We start from the raw sequence: 20,212 nt of genomic DNA, 5'->3' as shown, positions 1-20,212 counted from the left end.
GCCAAAGGACGACCAGATGTACCCCAGCAGCCGTTGCCACCGAGGCCACCGGTGCAGCCCCAGCCTGGTAAAGCCCTGCTGCCATCAAGGCCCAGGGTACAGCCCCCACGACAGAGGATCCCCCTCCTGCCACCACAGCAGAGACCTCCTCCACGCCCAGCTCTGCCAGGGTCAGCAGTCGTGCCACTTCTGCCTGGAACAACCGGCATCATCTTGGAGACTGGGGAGGCAGGGCCCCCTGGCACAGTTCTGATGTCTGGGAGAGGGCGTCTCAGGAGTGCAGATGGGCAGGCTGGCCAAAGCACCATGCCCATTGCTGAAGGGTTCGCTGGAGCACCAGGTGAGAGAACCAAACTGCGAGTGCTTCACTCCTGACGGAGTGCAATGGACATGTCAGGTCTTGCTGGAGAGCTGACACTGAGATCTGCTGTGCCTCTCCAGCCCCCTTTTGGCCTTTTGTGGACACCCACTGAGGCAGCTGCTGCTGCTGGGAATGGGTTTACAGCAGAGATGATTTGTGAATGGGCCTCTGCAGCCTCCAGCTGGCTGCAGAAGTAGGGGAAACACATTCAGTGCCAGTTTTGCTGCCTTTCCAAAGACACACAAAGCATGAGGTCAATAGAGATGATGTAAAATCCCTGGTAACTACAGCAGTCTTTGCCACTAGGGAAACTTAATTTTTTTTCTTTCCATAATGCTTTCAGTGGATTTAGTACATTGGAGTAATAACTTGGTTGTCTTTGCCATGACCACCCCAGTTTAATAATACTTGAGCATTCCATAGGAAACACTATTTAATAGCTGTTTTGGTAGGTTGCTGTTCAGTAACCAGGGATGCTTTTTAGAGGACTGCAGTGATATTTCATCATATTGTAATCCGCTGTGTACTGAGTCACTATTTTTCCTTTGTAGGATATCCAAAGTCATCTCATTCTACAACGGATTCACAAGGTAAGGCAATTGTTTCCTAGAAAATTTTCACATGGGTTCTTAACATTTATTTCAGTCCCTGGAAGGTCATGGCTAAAAGAAAAAAATGCGTTGATTTTTAGTATTTAAGTTTAGCATTGAGGAAAATCTGACCGAGTTTTGCTAGACCTAAGCATTAAAACATAATACGTATCTCTTGAAAATATGGAGGTGGGGAGAGGAGTTAGGTTTTGAAAAATCATTTGGGGTTCTTGCTATTTAATTCACTGTGTGTTTTTTAAATACAGAGAGTTTGTATTTTCTAGCTAATGTCAGTGTGCACCTTTCTGTTTGCTTTCTAAATGAGAAGATATTTATGATGATTTTATTATTATTTATTTTGTTAACAAAATATGAATAAGGCCAAGACTAAGATCTTGAATAACTGCTGGTGTCTTAGCTTAGTGCATGAGGTTTTTCTCTTCTTGGGAGAATTTCTGGCTTTGTTATAGTCACCAGGGCTCACATTCCTGACTCAGTGAAAGCAGAAGTGCTACCACTGACAGCCAATGATTAAAATGATTCAAAATGCAGTTTACTTGGTTTGCTGGGGTGCTTTTTAAAAATAATTGTTAATATCACAATTTATTTATGAAATTGTATGAAGAACAGGTATAAAATTTATGTCAGACATGCTGGTTGGCCTAGATAAATATGTTGATTGGGTGCTGCCAGCACTGCAGCCTCATACTCAAGATATTATCAAACCCTGGGAAATGGTATCCTTGATCAAAGTATTTCCACATCCTCTTCAAAAGAAGTTATTTCATCTAATTTTGTTTGAGGAAATGTGGGCGATAGATGGAAGTAGAACATCAGGCTTTATGGAATCCAAAAATCTATCTCCCTGCATGAAGAATGGTCTGGGGATGGACAAAAAAAGAATTGTAAAGAGTTCATGCTCTCATCGTGATATTTATACCTGTTAATTAAAATTCCATCATAGCCTTAAAGCAATGTTTTTGCATTTGAGGATCTTGGTAGTAAGAACAGCCAGCAATAGATGAGGTTTCTGGAAGAGGATAAGAAGTAAATAAACATTCCTTTATCTTGGTGCCAGCAAAACCAATATAGATGTCTAGATTTCTGTGATAAATGGATTTCCTGGGGGTTTTCTTCCCATTGCAATTTATAGATAGCAGTATTTTAATAAGTTTATGCTAAAACTGTGTGAAACAGTAGGTGGATGTTAGAAATGTTGAAAAGGCAGGGTAAGACAGGAATGCACCCATCTGCTGCTTGGTGGAACATGTTGGTAGAACAGTTACTACCCTGGCATCCAGAGGGAGGTGGGCTTGATCAAGGAGTTCATTTTCCTCACCTGTGCCACTGAATACCTGTCTAAATACAAGATATTCCTGCTGATCTGTCCTTAAAGTTCCCACAGTGTGCCTTGCAGACCTCAAACAGAGAGATAAAGATGGTACCAAAAGCTGTTAAAACTTCTCTGGAGTTGGAGCATTTGCATCCACTATCCCTAATCTGGACTGGCTGCATTGATGGGGTGGGGACAATTGGATGAGATTCAACATGACCAAGTACCAGGTCCTGCACTTTGGCCACAATAACCTGCTGCAGTGATACAAGCTGGGGGCAGAGTGGTTGGAAAGCTGCCCAGAGGAAAGGGACCTTGGGGTGCTGGTCAACAGCAGCTGAACATGAGTCACGGTGTGGTCAGGTGGCCAAAGAAGGCCAGCGGCATCCTGGCCTCTATCACAAATAGTGTGGCCAGCAGGACCAGGGAAGTGATTCTTTCCCTGAATTTGGCACTGATGAGGCCACACCTTGAGTGCTGTGGCCAGTTCTGGGCCCCTCAGTTCAGGAAGGTCAATGAGGTGCTGGAGCGTGTCTAGGGAAGGGCAACAGAGCTGGGGAAGGATCTGGAACACAGGTCTGATGAGGAGCAGCCGAGGGAGCTGAGGGTGTTTAGTCTGGAGAAAAGGATGCTCAGGGGTGACCTTATCACTCTCTACAACCACCTGAAAGAAGGCTGTAGCCAGCTGGGAGTCAGCCTCTTCTCCCAGGCAACAAGTGACAGAACCAGAGGACATAGCCTTAAGCCACACCTGGGGAGGATTAGGCTGGACATGAGGGAGAATTTCTTCACAGAAAGGGTGATTAGACACTGGAATAGACTGCCCAGGGAGGTGGTGGAGTCACAGTCCCTGGAGGTGTTTAAGGAAAGACTGGATGTGGCACCCAGTGCTCTGGTTTGGTCAACATGTTGGTGTTTGGTCACATGTTGGAGTTGATGAACTCAGAGGTCTTTTCCAGTCCAGTTGAGTCTATGAGTCTGTGATACTAATTGTCTGTGTCTGATGAAGAGAAAGCATTCTGGAACAGAATTCAGCAGTTAAATTGGAAATTAACGGCTGAGGAAGGGAAGATTTTTGGCTTATTGGAGGAGCAACTTATTGTGTAAATAAGGCATCAAGGAATCCTTACTGTCTAATTAGTTCAGGACAACCATTTATGATGTCTTTGGCAGTCTTCATCCAGTACATTTTGTGGTACTCAGATTCAAATCTGAAAGATGATCAGACCTTCTTGTAGTATAATTCCTAATATAAGAAGCTTGTACTATTAAAATGGCCTTCTGAGTACTCTGTTTAATTTCTGTTTCTGAATAGCTTCTGTTACATAAAAGCACTGCTCAGGAAGAAGTCAAGGACTCCAATTCTGTCTCCTGGGACTGAAGTAGCCCACTTACATGCATTTCTTGAATGCTGAGGCATGATTTGCATATTTTTAGTACCAGAGCATTTCTTGATCTTTTTTTCGGATTCCTTAGCTGTGTATAAGGAACAGTAGGTAGGTGCTGGAGCAATATTCTCTTGCTGCAGTGTGAAAGGATGGAGTTGTAAGAGCAGGCAGATGTTACTAACAGACTCAGGAGGAAAGTAAGTGTTTTCATAACACACCGAGATATCATCCACAACAGAATCACTGTGACTTAGCAGAGCAGCTTCATTGAGCACTGGCTCATGGAAATCACATCAGTGCTGTGTTGCATGGCCAACCATAGGCAGGAGGAACGTTTCTGAAAATGAGATATTAAGGTCAAATTGGAGAGTTTTAAAAAAATAGGCAGGGAGATGGTAAATTGCTTGTGTTTTTGTTCCATTTGCTCTAACTGAAATTACACACTTTGCCTTCATTTAGATTTAGGAGTATTGACTATTCGTGAGAGGAAATCTGACAAATCCTCCTTACTCCTGCTATATCCAAGGGAATCATAAGTGCCTACTGACAAATTAATTACGTACTTACAGTCTCTCTTCCTCTCTTCTGTGTTGGTTCTTGAAGAATCCTCATTCCAGTTGCTGAGCAGTTGTCGGCAGCACCATCACACTGTTATGTTTTTTCTCCTTTCATCTTGATAGCAAATGCCTATGCTATGTGCTGTTTTGTTTTGCTTAATGATTTTTTTTTTATTTTCTTTCTTTCTGGCCGTTGAGCTCTGTGGGAGTCATGAACTGTGCTTGGAAGTCAAAAGAGAGGTGGAGAACCAGAAACACAACTAGCAGATGGGTGGAAGTAGATGTAACCTAAAAGAGGCCACCCATGCATCTTCTGTGGTTTTTTGACTCTCCAGAATGCATTACAGTAGCTTAGATTACCAAGAACAGACTTACCTGCTCCTGCTTATGTGTAACATCTCAAGTGAAACCTTCTTGAATGTGTCTGAAGGCAAAAGAGCTTTTTCCTTCCCCAAAAGGGGGAGTAAAACTGTCAGAGTTTGAATCTTTTGTGAAACTTTTTGTCTGCCTAGAAGTTTCTTCATCAGAGCTGTGCCTGTAATTCACAACTTTTAAATGCTTTAAAATTATTTTTCTGATGTTTGTACTTCAACAATATTGATTGCTTAAATGAAGGTTGTCCAAGCCTGGACCTTCCTTCAAGAAGCAGAACTTTGATCTTTGAATGAGGAAAAGTGTTTGCAAGAGGGGACATGTAGAAGAACGTGGTGCAGCCCTCTGTAAAGTTCTGCAAAAGCACTGCTGAGCTGCTGGTAGGGATTGTGAAAATTTCAAACAGGCACAACTCCAGCTAGAAGGTTGGAGGAGGGGAAGAGAGCACAGACACACTGCATCTTCACTGTGTCTCCTGACATCCACCCCTGAACTGATCTACAGGATATTTAGACAGGTTGAAGATTTCTCCTTTGAATAGATACATATGGTGTTCTAAACTAGGCTGCAGATCTGAAGCAATTTCATCATCATAGCAACAAGTAGTTATTTCTAATAAGTATTGTTATAAATGAAGCTTGGACTCGGATAAAAAAAAAAACAAAAGGCACTTGTTTATTTAACTGTAACCAACCACTGGAAGCAGAACCCCAGGATAAGCCCAGGTTCCTCTCAGTAAGTACTGTTGTGTTAAGGTGTTGGAGCTTTGCAGAAGCTGTTTAAGTTAGTAGACTTCCTGCAATTAATTTTGGTCCTTTCAAATAATCTCATCTTAGCTTGCAGGAACACCTGCAGGCAGACTGGCAGCTAGGAGTAATGAAAAAGGGCTTCTGTCTATCTTCTGAGCTTGATACAAAATGCTGAATAAGAAGATTCCCAAAGATATGTGAGGCAGCTGGTTACAAGCCCCTGAGGGAAATCAGTGTAGTTATCTGCCAGTTCTGAAGTTTCAGGCATGTCTTCCCCTTTGCCTTCTCCTCCCCACCACCCCAGGGCTGAGTTATTCAGAAAAAAAAGTGAAGAGCAGAACACTTGTATATCCACATTTTAGATTAAGTTATGTGACTTTTTAAACTTCAATTTTAAGTAATATCATCTGAAATAGATTGGATTTTAGGAAAAGTGTTTTTATCCAGAGGGTGGTCAGGCACTGCAATGGGTTCTCCAGGAAAGTGGTCACAGCATCAGCCTGACAGAGTTCAAGAAGTGTTTGGACAATTTTCTCAGGCACAAGGTGTGGTTGTTGGGGTACCCTGTGCAGGGCCAGGAGTGGGACTTAGATGGTCCTTGTGGGTCTTTTTCAATTCAGGATTTGATGAATTTAGCACTTGTTGATGATGAGCATCTCTGAGAGGGAGAATTTTAAGGAAGGCAGAAGGAGCAGGGTGAAACAGCAGCTGTGGACAACTTCAGGGCATTCGTTGTTTAGCTACTTGCCCAGACAAAGCAGCAAGAATTGCCTACTTCTAGCAGTGTGTACTGCCTTAAGGAAAATGTTTAAAGGGAAGGTAACTGGAATGAGACTAAGTGGCTGAGCACTGAACACTTGCTATTAAGTCAGTCTGTTAAAAGTAAAAATTCATCTTAATTGTCCAAATTATATTTCATCCAACTCAGTCTAACTGCAGTATTCGTCTAGTAGCTGGATAGCCACTATAAAATACTTAGGTATCTGTTTGATCTGCTGAGAAAAGAAGGAAAAATTGTGAAGCAAAAAAGTCCCCAAAAGAGAAGTGCTGGAGAGAGACAAAAGGTTCTCTTTGCATTAATATAGAAGAGTTATATATCCTTATAGCCATTTTCATTGTGCTTTGGCAGAGAAAGTGGGAGATCTAAGCTGTGCACAGCTTTTCAGCATGACAAGGAAAGCTGGCACAAGCTATTATCTATAGCATTCCTATAGCCATTGTGATAGTAATGGAGAGTGGAGATGCTGAAAGGCAGCCTCTGTCCTGAAGAAGGTCTTTGGCAGAAGCACTGTTGAATTGAAGGGTGGTAGGATTTCCACTGCCAGCATTTACAAGCCATGTACTGTTTCCTTAGAAGGGAGGAAAAACCCCAAAAATACCTGTGGCCAAGGCAGGAATTTTATGGTGCTCAGTAAATTTTATGGTGAGACACCTGGGGTCTGGGCCAGCAATACCTATTCTGCTAATTCTGGTGTCCTGCAATTGGCAGGACTAGTCCAAGTGGAATATGTGCAGGAACAGACACAGTGGATTATAAAGCATTATAGGGAAAAGGCTGTATTATCATCCTGATGTGACTCTGACTCATGTTGTTACCCTTTTCAGGACCTGCCACTGCTGCTGTGCCCTCTCTGGTGTCATTTTCTGCTGGGCTCACACAGAAGCCTTTCTCCAGTGATGTCGGTGTGGTTCACTTCAACAAAGTGCTTGTGAATGATGGGGACTATTATAACCCCAATACAGGTAACAGCCAAAGAATGCACCCACAGACATGCCTGACAGGCAGGAGCATGGGTTACCAGTGTTCCATGTTACCTCAGGCCTTGCTGGCACCTTGAACAGATTAAGTAAGCCCATCTAAACCAAACACATGGGGGTGAAAGCTTCCTGTGGCTGTGGACAAGCACACACTTTCATGGCTGGTTTTCCATGACTACCCAGTACTGCTGAGGCCCAGCTCACCTCTATGTCTGCCCTGCCAGCACAGCTGGTTGTGCTCATTAGCCCTCCTGAGGCCAGCTGGGCCCAGGTAGCAGAGGTGAGGTTCCTCAGTAATCATTTCACCATGGCTGGGTTACTGGGAGGAGAGGAGAGGATGTTCTCATATTGCCTCCCCCAGGGCCCTGACTGGGGGCTGCCTTCTTCTCAAGCACTGAAGTGTTAGATGCACCCTCACCTTCATGACTTCAATCAGTTGGTCACTTGCCCAGGCTGACCTTGTTGCCGTTACCTGTATGAAGCAGTGGGTGATGCATGTGGCTTTATGTGCTTAGGGCAGTCAGGTGTGCCCGTTTTGAGGAGCAGTGGTCAGCCCAGTGTCTCTGTTCTGCAGGCGTTTTCACATCGCCGTACGAAGGGCGGTACCTGATCACGGCCGTGCTGGCACCAGAGAGGGATGAGTACGTGGAAGCCGTGCTGTCCGTGTCCAACGCCAGTGTGGCTCAGCTCCACACTGCTGGCTACAGAAGGGAACTGCTGGAGTATCACAAACCCTACTCGGGGAAACAGACCTGTGGTGGTCCTGGGACGTTCCACCTTGTTCTTCACCTCAAAGCAGGAGATGAAGTAAACGTCGTTGTAACAGGAGGCAAACTGGCCTACACAGACTCTGATGAAATGTACTCCACGTTTAGTGGAGTTCTCCTTTATCCTTCCATTTCTCATGTTTAGGTGTACCTTGAACAGGGGAGAAGGGTAAGATATTCAGAAGAAATTAAGTGTAATAAAATTCAAAGCTTTAATATATTTAGTTTATATATTTGATTTCAGTGATGGGTTTATAGTCTATACAGAAACATTTTCCTTGTCCTTTGTTTCCAGAGATAGCTACAAAAGACACATTTCTGTGGCTAAATGAACTCTTTCCCAAGCCCTTGTTTACCTGTACTAGCAGAACAACTATTTAAACAAGTATGTTCTCGATAGATACTTCTCCATTGTGCTTCTGCTAGTCCCTATGCAATTGCCTTTGCAATCTTTTCCTTAGTTTTTCAAATTGTCCCTAGTGTATCAAAGTTTACATCTTTGCTCAAGTTTACAATTGTGGTCGGCTATTTTCATGTTTTCAGTAGAGCAGAGCCAAGAAAGTGAAATTGTAGTGGATATGGTTTATGACTTTTTATTCCTTGTATTATTTAATAATGTGCGTTGGCATAATCAATTTGTTCAGTGCAATTGCAAACCGTGGTGGTACAAAGCAAAATTATATTCACCTGCATCAGTTTTCTTTTTTGCCTTTAAGGGCCAAACACAGTGCTAGGAGACAAGGTGAGTGACTCAGTCAGGTGGAAGCAGCAGGACAGAGAGAAACTTTCCTCAGCTTTCCACTGGGCAGATGTGAACGCAAGGTGCACTTGCTACTCCTGAAAGATTTGGAACAGTTATTGTCTATTTATGAAGTAAAAAAGATGATTGGTTAGTCATGATGCTCTTGAGATTAAAGCTTGCTGCTGGAAATTAATAAAACAGGTCAGAAAAAATCAGAATCACCTTTGCTTAGCTAGAAAAATGGTGATTTTGAAAAGTTTAAAAATTTTACAGGGTTTGTTTCTGGCAGTCCAGCAATACTTGCATTAGAAGAGCAGTTTTTGTCTTTGGTGCATTATTGTAGAAGACAAATCATAGAAAAAAAATGGTTGATAAAGGAAAGTAGTGCTACTAGTCAGTATTGTCAAATGCACAAACCAAGCCCTTGCCAGAGTCATGACAGCCTCCTGCATTGGTGCTTTTGAGTGAGGTTTGTTTTAATACTCTGCATCTGTTTATATGGATAAAGCAGCTTTCTTAGCTTAAACAGATAAACACATTTGAGGCAGCAGTATTTTATTTTGCACACTAGCCATTTCTCAGTGGAGGTAATAAAAATGATGCTTTGGCTCTTAGGAGTTAGCATTTTGATCACTTTTTTGGCTGAAAAGAAATCCAGACATGTTTAACCAAGAGCAGGAGTGTATATTAATTTTTCACATGTACATACATTTGTCACTTGTACATTCTTTATATCAGCTTATCTTATATCAGCTATCTGTTCATGCCACATAGGGTTGTATTTATCATAGTGGTTTGTGTAATGTATTTTCCTTATTACAAATGCAGAACAGCTGTTTGTAGCCTCAGAACAAACAAATTTTTTAGGTGAGGGAAGAACTCCCTGTGCTGTAAAGCAGCACATTATATTTAGCTGAAGCCCTTCCCATCTGAGATCAGATGAAGACTTGTGCTTTTGTAATTTAGTTTTGGAACAGATACTCCCTAATAACTGTGTTTCCAGGCAATGAGATGGGGCCTTCCCACAACAAACTATCACATCCTGGAAGCTGAACTGCTTTAAGAAAAGCAGGCATAAAAAACTTTCTGTCCACAGAGGACCTCTGAGTCAGTCCTAGTGCAGCTAGGGTTGCACTGGGTCAGTTGTGAGCACAGGAAGGAAACTGTGAGTGGAGTTTTAAAACACCTGATTTGGGAAGCTCTTTTGACACCTGATTTCCAGAAATGAGGGTGTTAGAGATAAGCAGAAGCTAAGGCTGTCTGTGTTCATAGGAGGAAGGCTGTTTCTGACAGAGCAGCTGTTAGTCAGTAGCCAAAGATGTACAGTGAACTTGCACTTCACAGCCTGATCAAAGGAGCTGCCTCCGTCTCATTTCCCTGCACGTGTTCCTGGACCTGTGCGTTATTATACAGTCAGCAACCACACACTCGTTCAAGGGGGGCTCAGCTTTCTTTTGGCCTTTCTGTCCCATGCCTTTCTGGGTCACAGAATGTTAGAGACATACAGGAAGGGTTGTTTCCTGTGTTTTCAAAAGCCAAGCATATAATTTTCGTTTTAAAAACATAATTTCTTGTTACATACAAAAGCCAGAGAAGCACTTTTCCTTTCAGGATATTTTTCACTCTCGTCAAGAAAGCTCTGTTCTCCAAGAAGCTGGCTCCAGACTATGTGTGACTCAAGATTATTGCTGCCTGTTCTAAAAATGACTCATGGAAACAAACAAAATGAGCTGAGTGCTTAGGGAGACCTAGCTGGCAAACACAACCTTTTTTGTTCCACCCTCCAAGTGAGAAATTTTTAAGAATCAGCAGTGCAAGTTTAGTGCTAAGAGTTGCTAAAGTTGTATCAATCATTTAATTATTACCTAAGTGCTCCAGGAAATATTCAACCCACAAATCCTTATAGACCTAGTTCTGCTAATGGGACAGGACCATCTTCCTCCAGAAAGTTTCTCTTTAGACCCAGGATCTGGTGCTGCCCCTGCTGGGACAGTTTAAGCCCTCTTAATGCAGTGTAACTGATATTTGTACACTGCTGTAGAGTGTTCCCTAAACTGTGTCACAGCAGGACACAATCCCAGCACCTTATTTTGAGGACACCTTTCAGGGACAGCTTCTCATTCATCCCTAGCTGTGTGGGTGGGTAAAGCTATGACAAGGAACCTCTAAGATTCCTGCCTTTTTTGAGGGGGACTTGACCCTTAATTTGCATTTCCTTGGTAATTGCTGGAATCAGGGTAGGTGCCTCAGTTCCTCTTAATGAGGTTATTTTCCTGGAGGTTACAAGGTGGAATGTTCACCCACCTGGGAAGACCACAGGGATGTAGCCCATCAACAGGGAAAGGGAGGATGGAACCTGAGTTTGTCTCTGCTCCAGTCAGTGCTTGGATTAAATAATAATTATGCAACAGCTGCAAGAGACTAAGGCACAAATGCATTCATAGACCTGGCAAGGGTTGGCTCCACACAGTGCAGCCCAGATTCCAATGAAGGAGCAAGAGCCCTGCTCCAGAATACACTGAGCCTGCTGACAGAACATTTACATCTTTGGTGAGAATCAGCAGCAGCACACAGAAAGATCTGCACTGAAAGGAGCATGTCTCACTGTGGGTTTATGATTTGACTGCCACATCCAGGACAATCCACAAGCTCAAATAGGAAGCATCTGTTAACTGAGAAAGCCTTAAAAAATCCAGTAGGTGGGAGCTCTAAGACAGGACTGGTGCCTGTTTCATAGATGACAGTGCTACCTTTTAGATCTGCTTTGTAGATAGTTTAGTAATGCAGTATATGAGAATTGCAATACTCTTAGACAATGCAGTATCTGTTGGGCCAAGTGCTCTAATTTAACATAAAAACAGGAAGAAACCCAAACCCTACCAGGTGAAGCTCTACAGACAGGTGTGAGTCTGACGGTCCCTCAGCCAGGCACAAAGCCCTGTAGTTACTCAGGGACTGCAAATATCCAAACCAGATGAGTCCCCAGAGCAGCATCACTTGTGAGACAGGTGAGTTCCAGAGGCAGGACTTTAGCAGCAGAACATCTGAAGCCAAGCCAGCATGCTGGCAGCCAGAGAGACTTGGCTCTGGCCAAACGTGGCAAGCATATCCTAAAACCCCAACATGACATATAAATCAGTCATATCCCTAGGAAAGACTGGTACCTCATTATTTTAATTTGCTGTTAAGACTTTTGGAGACAGCAAAGACATTTTTGAGAACACTCAAAGCAATGAGGATTTTCTGTGCTATTCTATCACATTTCTCTTCTATATACACTTGGATAGCTGCAGCAACTTTGTGCAGTGTCATTGAGACTCTAGTTGGTTTGGTGAAGCCAACTGGTCTGACAAGAAAAATTACAAATAGTCAAGCAAGCTGTAGGTGGAAAGCAGAAGAAAGCAGCTTGAAACAAGATGCCCATGGCCACCCCATAGAACTTTAATATGCACTGGGAATGCAAGGAAAAGGGCTCCCCAACTGCAGCTTGGAGATTCAGATCAGGACTGAACTCTTTTGTGAGAATACACCGTGCATTTGGAAGTGATTGTCTGCTGAATAGCTAAGTCCTTGTATTACAGCCCAGTAGTGGTTATGGGTCTCTGTCACTAAAACTAGAAATGCATTTACAGTCTCAGCTTGGAGATGGGAGGAATATGCACTCCACTGAGACTTGCTCAGCAGGTACAGGTCGGCTGCTGGTTGCTTCTGGATAAAGGCACAGAGTTCAAATCATCCAGCTACGAGAAATACCTGGGGGCAGTCTCATGTCATCACAAGGCAGACTTGTGCTCCAGCCAACACAATCTTTTTGCAAAGTACCCTGCAGACTTGGGATGCAGAACAGCAGCTCTGCCAATTTTTTTATATGGGAGACTTCAAACAACACCTTGTAACATGTTACTGCATAAGCAGGTATTGGCATTTATTTTGCTGTCTCAATTGTGAAAAAAGTAACATTTACTAACATTTTTCAGCCAAAAGAACATTTCAAAGTATGCTTTAGGTGTGCATGTCTATACACATATTCATGCATATATAAAAATAATCTCAAAGGGGGAGAGAAATGTCCAGGAACATGAAGAAACTGTGTGACAGAAAACAACTGCAGATATGTCCAAATAAAGCCTACCTCTTGTGTAATGCCTTGATGTCCTTTTGCTTTCCAGGGAATACAGCAGCCAGAATTTTTGCTTTCTTCTCCGCCGCCTTTAGAACTGCAGTTTCTGGTTTCTCAGTCAAGCTTGCATGTATATTTGAAATGATTATTCAGTGTCAAGCACTGTTACATAGGCTTTGTAGTACACAGAAGTTCTGCCAACACAGCTTTTTTCCATGTTAATTGCTCAGTCACTGCCCTGATTCCTGGCAAAGATAGTATTTCAGTTGCACGGGACTAACAACATCACCTCCAAGTGCCTGACCAATTCAGGGCTGGACAAAAACTAAAGCATGTTGTCAAAGGCATTGTCCAACTGGCCTCTTAAACACTGACAGGCTTGGGGATCCTGAGATGCTCCCCCCATTCCCCAGCATGGCAGGGGCAGAGCCCAGAGGGTCAGGATCTGGCATCTGCAGGGCTGAGCCTGCCACTGCTGCAGCGAGTCTGTGCCTGCTCCACAAGCAGAGATGAGGGCTGTCCATGCCCGGGAGTGCTGAGCAGCTGCACAGACCACTCCAGGGCTGCATTCCTCTCCATCCATCCTGCTGGAATGGGCTGTGACTGAGAGAGCCAGCAGCCAGCCATTCCCATGGCCCTGTATGGTGTATAAAAAGCAGCCTGAAGTTCAAGAACATGAGGAATCCAGGGTGGCTTCCACGGAAAAGGAAGTGTCCAGTGCCATGTGGGAAGTGCACTTGGCTGCCTTACACACACAGGATTCCATAAACACTGTGGTTTGGTGATTTACAGTTGTTTGGATTTTTTGTTTGTTAATTTTTACCACTCAGTCACCTTTGCATTTGTCCTGGTTCTAGTTGGGACAGGGTTACACTTTGCAGCAGCAGTGTGCAATTGGATGGGAATTGTATGCTCTGCTGTTCCTAGCATTGTTGTTACTGCTCCTTATTTCATTGCTGTTTCTAGTAAATTGATCCCATCTTGGCCTCTGATCTTTAGCTCTGTGTGCCTCCAGCTCTCATTACCAGCCCTCCACAGGAGAAGAGAGGGAGCTCAGTGGTCTGGGGTATTTTAATGGGAATACAGAATTGTGGAATACCATTCCTAAACCATGACAACCGCAGAGCAGAGCTGCCCAGAGCTCCTATCCATCTAGATCTCTCTGCAAGGCCTTGTCCCTCAAGAGTGAACAGCACCTCCCACTTTGGCATCATCAGGAAACTTGCAAATGGTGCATTTGGCTCCTGCATCTAGACCACTGATAAATATACTGAACAAAACTGGTCCTGGAACTGAGCCTTGAGGAGTACCAGGGGTCACCCATCACCAGCCAGAAGCAGAACCTTTCACCACAACCCTTTCAGCCCTGCCCTTCAGCCAGTTCTAGGCTGAGCAGTTCAGGCTGTTGCTTGTTATCACTACAGCCATGTACACAGGAATCAAGAGGCAGGGAATGTAAGATTAAAGATCAGCAAGGTAGGAAGATGAACTAAAAAGAGAGGGCAGGGAAAGGTTGGCTAATTCCAAGACACAGTGTATCCCGCACAGAGAAAGTGCCTGTTCCTGGAAACAGTGATTCTGTTCTTCACACATTGAAGCCTGTTGCTCCAAGACAAAAAAATCCATCCACCAAGAACAAGATCACCCTAGTAGGAGTGCATTAGAGTAAAATGGACACAGGAGAAACAATGCCAGCTCAGAAAAGTTATCACAACAGATCCAAACCTTTGGCATACATAGGACACACCATCCTCCTGTTGCTTGCACTAGCAGAGTCACTCACTGCAGCACCAAGGATGCAGTGGGACCAAGGTGTGAAAGATGGGCAGTGAGCAGACTGTGGTGTAAAGAATGCAGCATGTCAGCAGAGTCATGGGGGAAACCTGGCAGGAACACAGGAGGTGACAAAACACCAGCAGTAACACCAGTGACACCACAGAAGCACCAAAAGGCATCACTGACCTTTTCATGCAGATCCATCATAATGTGATTGAACAGTCAGGTTTTCTATGTAGGCTGCTAGTTGGTTGCATGTAGCAAGAGACCAGGAAAATCCATTCCTACTGAAAGCTAAAGGCCCCTTTTCCAAGACAGCCTCGCAATATTTGCTTCAAGCCTTTTAACAACTGCTGTGGAAGACAATACTCTTTGCCTTGAAAGGGAAAAGTTAAAGTTGATGGAAATAGGATAAAACTCCAAATTAGGGCAGATTTACAAGAGCTCAAACTGCAGTTACAACATTTTCTTCACAGCAGCTTGTACATTCCCAAGTCATGCCTCTGTTACCTGATATTTTATACTACCACGTGCATGTTTGCTTTTCATTATAGTTGTAACCCAGTATTGGTACTGGCACAGAAGTTAAGCTTGATGACAGCAATTTTTTATCAGCGGTATAAATACTCTGAATAAAGTAAATCAGGCATGAAAGAAAGCAAATGTACTGTAGTCCTGAGAAGACCAATTTCAGTTCTATGTTAAACATAAGTACAATTTTAATAGCCCCGCATTTACTCATTCAGCAGCACAATAAAGGAATTACCAAACACAAAGTAAAGAGAAATTTCACTTTAAGTCTGTTTTTATTGTGATAACATTGTTCCGAACACCAATAAACATTGCACTGAAGTGTGGGTTGCTGTACCCAAGACAGTCCAGTCTTAACAAAAACCACTGTATTGGTATGATCACAGATTTGACATTTTAAACATACTACCTTATTAGTGATTGGGTTGCTTAACAATCAAGTATTCCACATCTTCAAGATAAAAATGAAACAAATGACTGAAGAGAGTTTTCCCACCCTCAAAATAATCCAACATTTTAACTTTCATCTGGAAGTAATTAACACTGTAAAGAAGTCCCAAACAATTCCTTTCTATTAAGCAAATTTTAACTCTGGAAACTAAAATTTCTTCAGGCAAAAGTGACACTTTACAGGCGTCTCAAATTCTCTCTGTGATGTTTCATTAGGAATTTGCATTACAGTCATTTAAACAACTCATTCATATGACATCATTTTCTAGAAGACTTGCATGAAATATTAACATGAAATCTCATCTCTTTTGCATTTACCATAAATGGATTCAGAGTTTGCTTCTCAAGTTCCATAATGGAGTTGACACAAGTGTTAAAACTTTTCCAGTTGAAAAGAAAAAATAAAGGGTTTGGAAGGCATATATTGATGACAGAAAGTTTAGAAGACATGAGCCAGGATCGCACATGCACTTGTATACTGTTGGGAATGAAAGCCCAATCTTTTGAAGTACAAACATGCTTGGTACAGTAAATAATAATTTTAAAAAATTAAATCCAGAAATGCATACCCTTTAAACTGCTGATCTTTAAATCATTATAGAAATGGATAATGTCTAAGTCACTAACAAGTTTTGAATTGCAATGTTCCTTATTTACTCCCAGACAGGTGTCATTGACTCAGCCTTTGAGGGGTTCCAACACTAAGAGGATCTGCATCTTCAACAACACAGTCTTAACAGGGGTGTGTGTGCCCACAGCCAGGCACACTTAGAAGTTCCTCTTTCACAGAAAGAATGATGTAGCTTGCGCTAATTTTACATCAGTATAGCACAACTTGTTCTCAAACATTAGTTTCAGGCCACTTCTCTCCACTAAGATAACAAAGGACAGGCTAATGCATAATTATTTACCCCCCTGCACATTAATATTGCGGCACAAGCCCACAGTTTGATAGCAAAGAGATGTCTGCTCTAGAGTCAGTAAAGTGCCCAGCAGCCTCAAGAACACGGGTACACAATGACAGGCCCCAGATTCTGTCCCCAGATGGGGTTCACAAACAATCTGAAAAGCTTCAAATACAAGCCAGAGTTAGAAAAACCAAGTCCCCTGCCCTACTCATATCAGAAAGACTCAACAACATTTACATTTTATCAAAAAACAAATATCAAACTGTAGCTGTTACAGAGAAAAAAAAAAATCAGCTTTTTAAATTAAGCAACCTTTTGGACACTCCTGCAATGCAAAGTGACATGTTAGCAGAATGAGGAGCTCTCAACACAACTCACACAACCCCCATTTTCATACCAGCTGGAAGTACATGTATTTGGAGATATACCTGATACTATTTTTCCACGCTTCTCATTTACCCAAGTCCCCACCTTGAAATCCACAGCTTATCTTTATGACAGTCTGAAAAACTGAAGGGAATTGAAAAAGAAAAAAAAAATCCAAGTGAAAAAAGAATATTAACCAAAGGCTTTAACACAGCCAAAGCATGGTAACAATCTGTCCCATCTGAGAACTCATCATGCTTTCATGAAGTGCTTTTATTTTTAGAAAAGCTGTGTAATACCAGGGCTACCAAGAGTAGACTTAAACATGGTAGAGCAAATTTTGACATCCACAAAAAGACTGTTTTAGGAAAGGCTGCTTCATTCCCTTTATGCAAAATAGAATCTTTAGATAGAATATTTAATCTTGTAAGTAAAATACTTTATTACGCTGGATTCTTATTTATTCATTTTAAAGTACTTAAGTGACTTAAAAGTTCAAATCACATTGATATTCAAAGCACTTGGTGATCATGAAAATTTTAGTTTCAAATGAAATCTATGGGATAAAAGGTAAGAAAAGGAGAAAAAAAATACATGGAATGATGTTTGCAAGCTTTCGACAATGAAAAAAATACAAGAATGAAACAGTAAAATACCCTTTGAGTTGAATCCTGTGAAATCTACCTAAACACTGAGTAGACTGCTGATCAAGAACCACAGAAATTATTGTTCTCACAGTACAAAAATGAGGATGCCTTTCAATTCACTGACATGCACGACATACCGTGACAGGTAAGTATTTTTTTTATCCCACTCTCCTTCTCCTGCTCTGAAAGAGATTCCAGGTTGATTTTGCTTGCCTCCACTCTTTATCCAGTGTTTTATAAATACAGGAATACACTAGAATTTTATAATGGGGGAAAAAAGTAATTTCATTTATATAGTGATTCCAAAATGCTCCCCCCGAGCTCTGAACCAACTGTCCAGTTACCTGGTGTTAGATCAGAACTGTGGGTTAAGACAGCTGGACAATGGAGAAAAAAATACTCCTGGAGGAGCATAAAATCCTCTAAGTGTATGCTTTTGCAGGTAGTAAAACCGAGTGATCTGGTGTTTACATGATGTTTAAATGACTGTAGTCCTTAAGCCCTCTGGGCTGGTGGAATGATACATTCTCACCATAGTTTTGTCCAAAAGAAGTTAAATGCACTAATTCAACTTAAAAAGCAGCCACCTTTGCCTTCAAATACTTTTGGAGAAAGAACAATTAGCTGCTTTTGTAGCTGATAAACACCAGAAATGGAATGTAATTTGTTCACAGGCTCTGACTGGAACCTGAAGAATGACCAGCATGATGTTTGTGAATAACCAAAAACTTAAAAAAAAAAAAAAAAAAAAAAGAAAAAAAGAAAAAAAGAAAAAAAGAAAAGGTTTTATTCTGCTCTGCAGCATTTAACCATTCTCACAGCTGGAATCTCATTACTGAGTTACATTTTCTTCCAGCTACTGAAAACCTGCAATACAGAACTCTGGAAAGACCTGCAGTAGACAATTAAAAAATTAAATACATTATTTTTTTTTAGTATTACAATTCCCTGAATATAATCTCTACATACATTTTACTGGCCTACACAGCATACACACACATACGCATTATCTCTGTGCTGAAAAAGGAAATAAAAATGCCAGTTCCCCAACTCTTACAGAAATGTTCCAAGATTTTTCTTGATGAAAATTTAACATGACACAGCACAGCCTGAAAACAACAAAAGCCATACAAGTGTCTGAAGACAACTTTCATTTTAACAAGCTCATGAAATAAACATTGTGTGTAAAAAAAAAAAAAAAGTAATAAGCTGAGTTAGTTTGAGCGTGATTTGTACAAGCCCAGTCTTGTACATGTAACAAAAGGCATATTTACATTTAAAGAGGAATTTTATGTCTTCAGAATCTGTCAGGCTAGTAAGGTCTGTACGTTTTCTGTATTCTAGCTGAGAAAGAGCACAGTGGTCTTAGGCTCTGGCTCTCTTCAAAAATGGCCTAAATGCCCATCTGAACATTTAACCATATTTTTCATTAATAGGTCTGACATTCTATTTGGCAGTTTCCATACATTTTTTTGGCTTCATTTTAGAAAATATACTTAAGACAACTTAAAAAGAATTATCTATGTTTGCAATAAGGTCTGTATTGATGAAAATGCAAAGCCATAGTTAACCTCAGCATTTAGTTGCCCTGAAGCACTTGGGTACCATGACCATCAATGAAAGGCCAATCTCAAGTGCCTTAGAACAGGTATATAATAACAAGCAATAAACAAACAAACACAAAAATCCACACATCCACCCACAAAAAATAGACAGTAGCTTTGCATTTTCTTTGTTTCAAACCAATGGAATTAAAGTGATTTCTTTAGTAAGACTTACGGTACCAATATATAAATTAGCATCCTCATTAAGAAAGTTCTTCACATTTAAACTGAAGTTGAGTAGCTCAATGTGAAATTCCATCTCCTGCTGAGAAGTACTTTTCAGGCCAGGTCATCCATGTTAAGGTCAGGAAGAGGCTCTCTCCAGTAGCAAAAAGAGCTGAATTCTGGGCATGGAAATGCAGAACTCTGTTCTTTATTAATCAGTGGGAACACATATTCCACAAGCTCACTCAGTCTGTAATACCTGTATTAAATAAGAAGAAAGACCATTATTTAAAAGTCTAGTTACTGTTCAGCTGTAGCCAAAAGCAGCTTTAGAAATCTAGACCAGAAAGTTCTAGTCAAATAAGGCCCCACTACTGCAAAAGTGATTTTCAACTTTATTTTGCCAATTTTCATTTTGAAAAGTTTCAGTCAAGTATTGAAAGCTTTAAGTCCCTGGCAAATAAGGTTTTGCACATCATATGTTAAAGGAGATCAGTCATAAATGTAATTATTTTATAATCCCACTTCTAAACCCCTTCTTTAGCTGAAATAACAAAAATGGCCTTACGAAGATTTGTTTCCCTTAGTCTGTTCTTGGATCAGTTCACCCTTTGGATTCACAGTAAATATTCTGCAGTCTGGAACTCCCACTTGCATGTAGGCATATACATCCTGCAAAAGCACCAACACAAGTACATACTTCAATATTTCCTTACTGAATGTGTTAACAAGCAATTTGTCAAAGGAATGAGAAAAGATGATCTAAAAAGGCTACAGTAAAACTGCCCCTTAAAAAAAAACTCCCCAACAACAGTTAAAAAAAACCCACCCCCAAAACACACACACGTACACTATAATAAAATATTCCCTCTGTCCCCAAGCACTTGATTCCTGTGCCCAAGCCCAGGACCACAAACATGCACGACACGAAGTCTCCACCACACAACACCACTCCCTGTGACAATATTCTTTTTACAACACCCCTTTTTCTCTCACTCAACTATAGAAGCACTGAGCTGAAGAGAACA

At 41.6% G+C, this 20,212-nt stretch overlaps 2 protein-coding genes across 3 annotated transcripts in view; one reads left to right on the top strand and one right to left on the bottom strand.

Annotated features, from left to right (window-relative positions):
* The window catches only part of EMILIN2 (elastin microfibril interfacer 2), a gene marked incomplete at its 5' end in the record, with an annotated part of 34,203 nt that extends 22,432 nt beyond the window's left edge, over nt 1–11,771 (top strand). For both annotated transcript variants that reach the window (XM_083878418.1, XM_083878419.1), the window contains 4 exons: nt 8–340; nt 913–951; nt 6,956–7,093; nt 7,683–11,771. In XM_083878418.1, the coding sequence (XP_083734544.1) occupies nt 8–340; nt 913–951; nt 6,956–7,093; nt 7,683–8,020 (848 nt within the window). In that variant the 3' untranslated portion in view covers nt 8,021–11,771. The remainder of the gene's footprint in view (nt 1–7; nt 341–912; nt 952–6,955; nt 7,094–7,682) is intronic.
* Nucleotides 11,772–15,300: 3,529 nt separating this feature from the next.
* The window catches only part of LPIN2 (lipin 2), a 35,344-nt gene continuing 30,432 nt past the window's right edge, over nt 15,301–20,212 (bottom strand). The window contains exons 19-20 of the mRNA XM_083874725.1: nt 19,753–19,856; nt 15,301–19,443 (exon numbers count right to left, since the gene is read on the bottom strand). Of these exons, the coding sequence (XP_083730851.1) occupies nt 19,299–19,443; nt 19,753–19,856 (249 nt within the window). The 3' untranslated portion in view covers nt 15,301–19,298. The remainder of the gene's footprint in view (nt 19,444–19,752; nt 19,857–20,212) is intronic.

This window comes from Zosterops lateralis (assembly GCF_965231275.1).
Source record: "Zosterops lateralis genome assembly, chromosome: 1".
Classification (NCBI taxonomy): domain Eukaryota; kingdom Metazoa; phylum Chordata; class Aves; order Passeriformes; family Zosteropidae; genus Zosterops; species Zosterops lateralis.
This window is presented reverse-complemented; position numbering and strand designations above follow the sequence as displayed.